Raw genomic sequence first — 10,788 nt, 5'->3', positions numbered from 1 at the left:
TGTGGAAACACTACCCTGTGTTTTGTTAAATAAACTAAACTAAATGGATGATTTTTTTGTTTTTGAATTACTCAAGGAATCGTTTCAGTATATATATATATATATATATATATATATATACACACACACACACACACACACACACACACACACACACACACACACACACACAGGTGTGTTTAACACTTTTGTCGAATGCTGTATGTTCATTTATTATTAAAGAAATATTTCATAATTATAGTCATATTATGTATAAAGTCAGTAAATTCATTTTGAATCTTCAAATTCATGAATCTGATTGTTCAGAAGGTGTCGATTTATTTTCTAAAACAGCATCAGTGACAGTCGTACGGATTTACGTTTCCATAGTAACCACTTACACAGGAGGTTGTAGCGCAGATGCGCCAAACAAACCGAGACTACAGAAATCAAATATTTTACAAACTTTCTTATTGAACAAAAGAAAACGCATCATCGTTGATATGGTGAAGTTTTATTCAGCATTAATGGATATGGAAGGAGTCTCCAGTATCGGCCCCTTGTAACAGTCTTCAGGATAGAAGAGTTTGCATTGTTGTGGTACGGTTTCTCGGTCACATGCTGTGTTTTGTCTTATATTTCAAAAGACAAAAAAAAAAAAGAAAAACAACACTGATGAAGGAATAAACATTTATAACTGCTATAAGTGATCAGTTGTTTTGTGGGATTTATCCATTGTTAAAGTATAAATATAAATAGCGAAAACTGCATGAGCTGAAGTTTAATACATAAACTGAACCCACAGCAAATTGCTGTCGTATTAGAGAAAATAAAATACCTGCTACTGCTTCATGTTCCTTCAAATGTTTGCTTCATGTTGGATGAAATTAGTACATGTCTCATATATACTAATTTATATTTGATATATATGGGCGTTATATATACATTATATGGACATGGTGTTTGTGGACACCTGAGCATAACGTGCTTTTCAAACATCCCATTCCACATTTAGCCTTCAATCTTCTGGGAATTTTTTTCCCCCAGATTTTGTTGGAGATTTGTGCTCATTCAGCCAGTAAGTAACAAGTTAGTAAAGTCTGATGTAGTTCAGATGAGGAGGTTCCAGGGGTGCAGTCAGTGTTCACATTCATCCCAAAGGTGATCAATAGGGTTGGAGCTCTATAGCAGGTCATGCAAGATCTTCCACACACATTAAACCCATGTGAAGCAGATCATCATGGAGTTTGCTTTGTGCACAGAGGTATTGTAATGCTGGAACATGTTTGGATCTCCTAGCTCAAGTGAATGGAGAACTGAATGCTACAGCATTAAAAAGACGTCTTATACAATTTGTGTGCGTCCAAGTTTGTGGGAACAGTTTAGGGAAGAACCAGTCCCAGAACTTTTGTCCATATAAAGCAATATACTGTACAATAAAAGCATTTTTTTTAAATGATGTATTTAAACACAAAGGATAAAGACCAAAGAGATTGTAGAAAAAGATAAAAATTGTTACATTTTAATAAAAAATATGTTTTCTTATATTTATATATTTATATCAGGTATAGAGAAATCCGATGTCTGCATAAACACAAAGCTTTTACAGAAGTTTAAAACAGTAATATACAGGAAGAAGAACGCAGCCGAGCTGGAACAGGAGGACGGCGAGGGAAAAAGGACAACACCAGGTCAATTCAGTCTTATAAAAACAGCATAATGGAGGCTAATTAACGATTCTGGTCGCGGGTGACTGTGTCGTTATTGCGATTAGTCAGCGCTAGACGTGAACGTAGCGGATCCGAGGCGATACGCGACACTGTCTGGAAAATAAACCGAGCCGGAGTCACCTACACAACGAGTGTGCGATTGCTTTGTGTGGTTGATTGTGCGCATCGGTATCTCTAACGCCGGTCTAGAACATTGGCTTCCAACATGACATACCCTGCTGGGGGGCAAATCAAAGGCTACTGCACTAATTAGGATATTAAACATATTACTCGTGTGTGTGGAACTCGGCAAAATGATTAGACAAATCCAATGAAGCCCTGTAGCGTATAATGATGAGAAGAAATCTGATGATATACCAAAGAAATTGTTCAAATTCTCCATCTGATCGTCTCCTTTAATTATTTATCGAATAAATCAGTTTTATAAAGATTTTAAATAAAAACAAACAAAGCAGCAGCACTTTGGTTTCAACCTTTTGTTCACTTCCAGACAGAGCGCGTTTGAGCCGAGAGACTTTTAATGCTGAAAGTTGGATAAAACTCCATATGAACATGTTCAAGTGTAGTGACTGTAGTTTACGTTATGTATATTGATGCAATTTAACAACATACAGTCTCTGTACATACAGTCTACGTCTTTCCATGAGGGTTATGTCTCAAGATCTTCCACTCCAACCCATATAAACATCTTCATGGAGCTGGCTTTGTGGAAAGGGGTAGTCTCATGCTGGAACAGGTTTTGGGTCTCTGAGTTCGAGTGAAAGATGTTTTATATAATTCGTTGCCTCCAATTTTATGGTAACAGTTTGGGCAAGAACAACATATAGCTAGAAAAGCCAGTACTTTTAGTCATATTGTGTATCTCTTGTATTAAAGAAATCAATTTCCCCCAAAGTAAAGGCTCTTATTTGCTACCTATATTTATATATGCTGTGATGCATCTCGGTGTTGTTGCCAGATATTCAGATTTACAGTCAACTCCTTCTCATGCAGAAATGTATGCTTGGTTGCGTAAGTATTCAAGGAGCTTAACTAGATTATGTAGCTACTTTTAATTAAACGCAGTAAATAGTTTTTTTAAATCCTGTAGAGAGTCTGCTCTAATTATAATACTAGAGAGTTACTTCGTACAGAGACAAATTCGTAGAAATAAGACGAACTGAGCTGGAGTTTTTGTCTAAAAACGTGTCTGGAGCCAATCGTTTTATTTTCTTATTTATTTAATTTAATTCAATCGTTTTATTTTCCTATTTACTCAATTTAATTCAATCGTTTTCATAAATCAAGGATTTGCTCAAATTTATGGACTGAAATGCGTTTCCAAACATTCTGCTAGCTCCATGCTATTAAGAGCGCTTTTTGAATATGTCCGTGGTCATGAGTGGGAGGAGTCACAGGAAAACGCCTGATGACATCAGATAGCAGCGGTCGGTTTAAAGGTACGAGGAAATCGTTTAAATACTTGGGAAACTGGGAAATTTGCCGGCACGAGTCAGGAACGGGTTTAGGCAACAGTTTTGCATGAAATATTTATATATATATATATATATATATATATATATATATATATATATATATATATATATATATATATATATATATATATATATAAAACAGGAATAAAAAAAGTAAGAAGGAAAATAACAAAACTGGAACACAACAATTTCAATAGCCTTGTTGCAGTTGGACACGACGCCGTCTGAGACAAACGTATAAACTCTACAACTCTGGAAAATATATACACTTCTTTGACACTGTCTCGGAGTTCTCCATCTGATAGTTTCATTTAATTATTTATTAAATAAATCTCTGTATCTAAAAAAAAAAAAAAAAAAAAACAGAAAAAGAACAGACCAGCAGCACTTTGGTTTCAACCTTTCGTTCTGTTCAAGACAGAGAACAAATATATATATATATATATATATATATATATATATATATATATATAATATATATATATATATATATATATATATATATATATATATATATATATATATATATATATATATATATATATATATATAAAATAAAAATCGCGGCCGTCACGTTTGACCTCTAAACTCAGTAGTGCACCTTGAGTAGAAAGTTCTGGAGGAAGACGTTCGGTTCTGAGGATACACACGAGCACAACGCGAGTCCCTCGGCATATCAGAGAGGAGAGGGAACTCAAGATCTGGGATTAGGGAAGACCCTCGTCTCATTCCCAGTGTTTTCTAGACGCCCTTCAGTTCAGTCAGTGATGAGGAAGAGGAAATAAAGACATGATCCATCTCTGGAGGTTCCTCATCGCCTGGTGAACAAAAAAAAGAAAGAAAAAGAAAGAAAATGTTTCACAGATTTTCAACATTTGATCAGCTGGATTCTCAAATCTGATTGGCCGAGAGATTTTCTAGAAGTACATATCATAGATCATCGTTTCTATAGTAACAACATAAAATTTATTTACCATTTATAAAAAGAGTGTCAGTGTGATACAGTTCAAAGGAGTTTACATTTTGTTTAGATATTTTTTAAAAGCTGTAGTAAATTTAGTAAATTAAACTTTGTAGTAAATTTATTGATATTATCTATTAGATCTTTTCTATCCAATGATACAATGTTCATACCACAAACACAAAGTTTGACGACATTGAAAATAACTATAAACTGATTAATGTAACTTGCTTTTCTTTAACTAATAAAAAAAATGCTGAGAGTGAAAAAAAAATGCTGTAATCTCCATTAGGGTCAGAGCTTTATAGCAGGCCACTCAAGATCTTCCACACATTTCCAACTCCTGGAATCTCCATGGAGCTGCCTTTGCACACAGGGTCATCGTCATGCTGGAACAGGTTTGGGTCTCCTAGTTCAAATGAAGGACAAATTTCATGCTACCAAATCGAAAGACGTCCTAGACAATTGTGCGTCTCCGGCTTTGTGGTTGCAGTCTGGCTACATATGGATGGAAAAGTAAGGTGTCCAATATTTTTTTGTCTGTATACTTTTGCTGCTTCTTCATCACTCCATCCTTTACATGGCATCCAAAAAAAATTGAGAAAACAGGCCCAATGGGAGTTCAAATCATCTCCAACACACACACACACACACACACAAGGGAGGTGACAAGAAGTAATATTTTCTACAAACACAAGGGAAAGACGAAAAAAGATAAACAAAACAGAGTTTTTTTTAAAATGCAAGTGCTGCATTTTTCACTCAAAGTACTACATTGAAATGTGCTGAGTAGTTTTTCCCCCCTGTAAAAGGTCCTGTGTGGGAGTTGGCACACTGCTCAACGCCGCGCCCAGACGGCCAAGTGGGACAAAACCGAAAGCAATAAAAGTTCAAGAAATTGGGAAAGAAAGGCCTCCGGGGGTATTATAGGACACAGAGTGAAATGAAATTACACCAGCTCACGACTCAGTGCTGAGAAACTCACAGTGGGAAAAAGAAACACTTTTTTTCGTATTTAGGTCGGATTTATAGCTCAGCGTTGATGTAAAGTCACGGCGCTTAAAAATTAGTGTGAAGAAAAAGAAAAAAAAAGCGTGTCGTGCCGCAGTAGGAAATAATCGGTAAGAGTATTAATCATAAGAGTTTCTGCGGACTCCTCTATCGGCACGTCCTGAAGTGGTTCCCCTCCTCCGATACTGCAGCCACTTGTACGAGTACAATGTTAACAGTGACGTCATTTATTTAGATTTTTTTTGTACATTCGATTTTTATGTATCTTATGGAAAATCATCTACAAACAGCTGTTCCATCACCAGCTTGTCTATCATTTCTGTTCACTGGGAAGTAAAAACTCTGAAAAGCGCTAAAACTGGAGACTCCTTCCGTTCATTTTGAACGCTTTTTACGGAAATTCTTTTGAACATTTAGTTTAATCAGCCTTGGATTGGGCATGTAGTATGAGTTGTTATGCTGATTTAAACCTGTGACTTGTACTGTAGCTGCATTGCTGTCCAAGGTACTTACTGTTATAGATTATAGTTATATAATGCTCAAATCTTGGGCAATTGTGTGCAATAATAATAATTATTAATATTATAATTGTTACATGTATATATACACACAATATCTTGTATATCTACCAAAAGTTTGGACACCTGGTTATGTGCCATGTTAAGCATCGCATTCCACATTTAGTCCCAATTTTTTTACTCTTATAATTCCTGCCACTCTTCTGGGAAAATGTTCTAGATTTTGTGGAGATTTGTGCTCATCCAGGCACATGGGTGTTAATAAAGTCAAGTACTGATGTAGGTAAGAAGGTGAGGAGGCCTGTGGTGCAGTCAGCGTTCACATTCATTCCAAAGGTGTTCAATAGATTTGGAGCTCTAAAGTAGTAGATCTTCACACTTCCATCACATGCAAAACATATCTTCATGGAGTTTTCTTTGTACACAGGAGTGTTGTCATGCTGGAACAGGTTTGGGTCTCCTAGATCAACTGAAGGGAAAGTTTTATGCTCCTGCATCCAAAGGTTTGGTCACAATCGTATGCCTTCAGCTTTGAGAAAAAAAACACGTATGGCTGGGAAAGTCAGGTGTCTTTATATTTACTGTGAGGAACTGATTCCCAACTATTTCCCAATATAAAATATTTAGATTTTGATTCTGTTACAGAAAATACCTTCTGACCAACCAGACTTGAGAATTTGCCCTCACTCTGGGAAAATAGATTACGGGAAATTGTATGTAAAGCATTAATAAATGACGTTTCACCTCTGTTTTACCGAGCCGTAAGAGTCTAGCAGCTGAGTGCTGGCCAGCTCCAGGTTCCAGTCACACATCTCCAGGATCTTGTGACACTCCAGCCTGGACTTCAGACCCAGACAGAAAAGCGTCTCTACCTGTGGAAAGAAATTGAGACACAAGATGAATCTCACAGCGTGAACTATTGATTTTTACCATTATGGAGGGAAGGAGAGAGAATTTTCTCGCCTCACTAGCTATTATTACATTTCAAATACCGTAAATAATGAAAAAAAAAAACCACCTTCAGATAGTGCACGGCTTTCTGGACGTTCCAGCTGTGGTTCTGCAGCGCCGTGTGGCACTCCTCGATCGTCACGCCGTGCACCGCCTCCTGCACCTGAAGCCAATAAAATCAGCAATAGACAAATCTAAAAAACTTCTGCCTATTTTTTTTTATAGTTTTCCAAATAGTTTAATAAATCATTCAGGCTCTTGTTGAAATGCTTCTCTTTTCGCTCACCAGTTTCACTCTGTCAGGATTAGCTGCTCCTTCCGCCCTGCTGCCTGCCCCTTCAGCGCTCACTTTGGTCAGGCTCAGGGAGTTCCTAATGCCTGCTCGTGCTAAAAGGCTGCTGTTATTATTGCAGGAGAAGTTTGATTTCACGTCCCCCTGCTGTTGCACCATTGGTCGGACTGTAGCCGTGTTGACTGGCCTCCTCCCATCTTCTTCAGCCTCCCTGAAGAACTTGTCATACCGGTCTAGGTACGTCGGCCTCTCGGGCAGCAGGTAGTAGTGCGTGTTGCTCACTTTCTTGCCATCTCGGACGATGGGCAGAATGCAGGGTCCTTTGGCAGCTTCCTTGTCCTTGCCCTGGGCCTGGATGACTTTGGGTGCGGCGTATTTGGGGTCCGAGGCAAAGCTCTGTGTGGTGGGCATCAGTTTGCCCGGTGAGGTGGAGAGGTAGTGTGTGGTACGGTTCATGGGGCTGGGAGTCCGAGAGCAAGGCTGAGACAGTGGATCTCTTGGCGGGATCTGTGGCGGACACTCCTTCTCGATCTCGCCGCACAAGGCTGGAGATAGATCACGTGACCAGCGGGTACAGTCGCTTCCCGTGCTTTTTGGGGGTCGCGGTGGGATCGGGACTCGAGGTGGGACCTGTGGCTTGTCATCGCAGGTGGACAGAAAGATCTGGCGGTAAGGATCAGGACTTACGGAGCCTACAGGGACGTTCAGGCGCCTCATGCACTCCTGCTGGAGCTCCTGGAAGATCTCGGCCGACTGCGAGAAGGTGCGAGACCGGCTCTGCCTACTGGGCAGGAAGAGATCATCCTCTACTCGGAGCTTATCCTCGTACGCAGGGGTGCAGGGGGAGCACGGGGAGCCGGGGTCATCAGGAACTCTTATGTCCGTGCTGTTAATCGAGCTCACCTCAATGTCGTCTTCATCCTGCGCCACATCATCGTACGCTGGAGGAGGAGGAAGGGGTCTTAAATCCCAGTCAACCACCGGGGTGGGGTGGAGCGGACGAGGCAGAGACCGGGACGGACTCTGTGGTGGGGTACAGTCTAAGATATTCTCCGCCTCCAGGGCCAGCCTTGCGAGACTGGGCACCTGGGATTCTAAAACAGGAGACGGGGTAGATGAGAACATTTCCTCTCCAAAGTCTATAAGAGAGACCTCAGTGGGAGTTCCACCTCCTGGAGTTCGGGGGCCGTAAATAGACCGATCACTTATTTTAGTGGCTGAAACCCAAGCGGACGGCTTCAGTTTCAAACACTTTGTGTTGTTTTTTTTTAACGAGAGGCATCTCAGGCTGGAGGACGTCAGATCTTCATCGTCCGTAACCGAGTCGTAGTTTGGCTCTAAGTTCAAACATGTATATAAGTTAATGGAAGGACTTAGTAATAAATCTTGTAGTACAAGACCCTCATAAACACTTTATACAAGCATATGAAGTCCACTTTCTAGCAGAATTGAGATCAGCACCAAAGGGCATGAATATGCGAATAAGTCTTAAATCTTGATACCATCCTGCTGCAAAAATCCTGTTAAATAAATCTTAAGGAAGAAGGGACCGTGAGCTCAGAGAACAAGCTGAACACCTGAGGGAACATCATAACGATTTCTGTGGATTTTTTTATTCATGTCAGCTCTCAAAGGATCTTACATGGAGACAGAGAGCAGACGTTTGGAAAAGGAAAACAATGGAAGCAAAGCTGAAAAAGAAAAAAAAAAAAAAGAAATTGTACAAGCTTCATGAGCACAGCAGGCTGAGGGGATCGAGGGGGAGGATCCACTGCGTATCAACAGCCCAAGAAAAAGAGCAGAGAAAGCACAAAGAACATGCAGGTACAACCAAAGAGAGAAAAAGGGGGAGAGGGAAAAGTTAAGGATGGTGAAAAGATGTTTTTTTTTCTCAGGTGATCAAAAATGAAGTTCTCAAAATTACGCAATGAACTAAAGCCGAGATGTTTTGGGGGTTGAGACTGTTCAGGTGAGAACCAGTCTAATACATTTTGATCCACATGCCATAAACAACATGATATTGTTGGAAAAAGCTGACAATTTTACACAATTATTTAAAATTGTACCAAAGCATTCACAATTTGTTAACGAGTGATGAAAAATTGCTTTGTGTGTGCACAAGTAACTACAACGATGTGGAAGCTTGAAAAGTAGTTTTGAAACTTTCAGTTATAATCAAAAAAATAAAAAAAGACGCTCCGAAGCAACTGAGGAAAACTATTAAGCAGGGAATGAAAAACTTACTTTTGACTCGCCCAGGAAGCTGCGTGGGCCTGGGAGCGTTTAGATCCAGCCCAAGGACATCTGGAGGGTCCATGGGATTCCCCAGATACAGACTGTGGACAGAAGATGAGAGTTTGGAACAAGTCTCTGGGTGGAAAGCAATGCAGAGTGTGAGCGAAAATACCTGCGACAGTGTGCTGCCCTCTAGTGGAATGTGTAATAAGTGTGTAATTTCATCACAGTATCTGTGACTTTAATTAATTGATTTAAACTCCAAAAATTATATTTTTATATTAATCACCAGTATCAGCACAACAAAGATCTCAATTATGTCTGTTTTTTTTCAGTGAGGAATCTACTCTAAAAGAAATAAAATCCTGTGAATTGAACAATCCTGAACGATAAATCCTCTTACTCGTCTATCCGATCCGGAAAGCCCCAGCAGCGGTGAGGGTTGGTGTCTCCATGACCCGTGTGGATGAAGCTGTTCTTCAGCGGCCGGCTGATATCGTGAGCTGACAATCCAGCTACTGAGGTCACGACATTCCTGGGAAACTGTCCCACCTTCAGCGTGCGCTTGTTCTGCCCTCGCCACCAGTAATTCTCTGCCCTGCGCAGTAAAACAGCACACACATTACTACTTATAGCAACATGATGTTGATATTAACTTCATGAGAATTTTTTTTTGCCTTGAGTATCATAGGGAGTCTTTTCATGTGTCAGTATAAAATGTTTGCCTTCGTCATTATTTTCCTCCCAGACCTGCCCTCGATGATGGTGATGACATCGTTGATCTGGATGTGCAGCTTGTCGGGCTCATCGAAGTCCTGCAGCGCCCTCATGTCGGTCGGCATGGTCTCCACCAGGAACTCGCGGAGAGCCATAAAAGTGGGCCTGTCATCGGGTTTCAGCGCCCAGCACTGCAGCATGACGTTATAGATGTCCTGGGGGCAGTCCTCAGGCTTGGGCAACCGTTCACCCTCCTTGTCGATCTTGTGAAGGATCTAAAAACACGATAAATAGTTACCTTCAGCAGACTTCATCACCCTCATCCAGAGCCACTTACGATTAATCTTATTTAAACTACTGAGCAGTTAAGGGTTAAAGTCCTTGCTCAAGAGCCCAGGAGCAGCTAGAAGGTGATGGGATTTGAACTAATAAACTTTCAATCAGACCCTAGACCCTTTCTGAATGCTGATTGGGAAAAACGTAGTTCAAAGTCACGTACCTGACTGCCATTGAGACCGAGCCACGGCTCCTGGCCGTAGGTACACATCTCCCACAGGGTCACCCCAAACATCCACGTGTCCGTGGCATGAGAAAAAGTACGTGTCTTCAGGCTCTCTGGGGCACACCTTACACACACACACACAAACGTGCTTTAGCTTACAACGCTATCCACGTTTTAATTCATTTCTAGCTCATGACTCATTTACACACATAGAGGAAGCTAGAGGTCGACCGATTAATCGGTTTTGCAAATTATTAAATTTTGTGTTGATAGTTGATTGCTTGAACTATGAGCTATCTGCAAAAATGTATACCGATAGTTTTTCCGGGCCACTGTCATTACGAGAGTGGCCTCTAGGGGAATGCGCTATATTCTATATAATATTTATTAATTATATAGTTATATTTATTAATTAAT

General features: G+C 40.2%; 1 protein-coding gene across 6 annotated transcripts in view; it reads right to left on the bottom strand.

Moving 5' to 3' along the window:
• Positions 1 to 3,717: 3,717 nt before the first annotated feature.
• The window catches only part of tnk2b (tyrosine kinase, non-receptor, 2b), a 44,265-nt gene continuing 37,194 nt past the window's right edge, over positions 3,718 to 10,788 (bottom strand). For 3 of the 6 annotated variants that reach the window (XM_046876810.1, XM_046876808.1, XM_046876811.1), the window contains 8 exons: positions 10,369 to 10,495; positions 9,903 to 10,144; positions 9,556 to 9,750; positions 9,162 to 9,253; positions 6,912 to 8,254; positions 6,693 to 6,788; positions 6,419 to 6,546; positions 3,719 to 4,002 (listed from right to left, as the gene is read on the bottom strand). In XM_046876810.1, coding sequence (XP_046732766.1) covers positions 3,996 to 4,002; positions 6,419 to 6,546; positions 6,693 to 6,788; positions 6,912 to 8,254; positions 9,162 to 9,253; positions 9,556 to 9,750; positions 9,903 to 10,144; positions 10,369 to 10,495 — 2,230 coding nt within the window. In that variant the 3' untranslated portion in view covers positions 3,719 to 3,995. Of the gene's footprint in view, positions 4,003 to 6,414; positions 6,547 to 6,692; positions 6,796 to 6,911; positions 8,255 to 9,161; positions 9,254 to 9,555; positions 9,751 to 9,902; positions 10,145 to 10,368; positions 10,496 to 10,788 lie in introns of those variants that run through there. The other 3 variants (XR_006928853.1, XM_046876812.1, XM_046876807.1) reach the window with 3 other exon arrangements.

Source organism: Silurus meridionalis, chromosome 20 (genome assembly GCF_014805685.1).
Source record: "Silurus meridionalis isolate SWU-2019-XX chromosome 20, ASM1480568v1, whole genome shotgun sequence".
Taxonomy (NCBI): domain Eukaryota; kingdom Metazoa; phylum Chordata; class Actinopteri; order Siluriformes; family Siluridae; genus Silurus; species Silurus meridionalis.
This window is presented reverse-complemented; position numbering and strand designations above follow the sequence as displayed.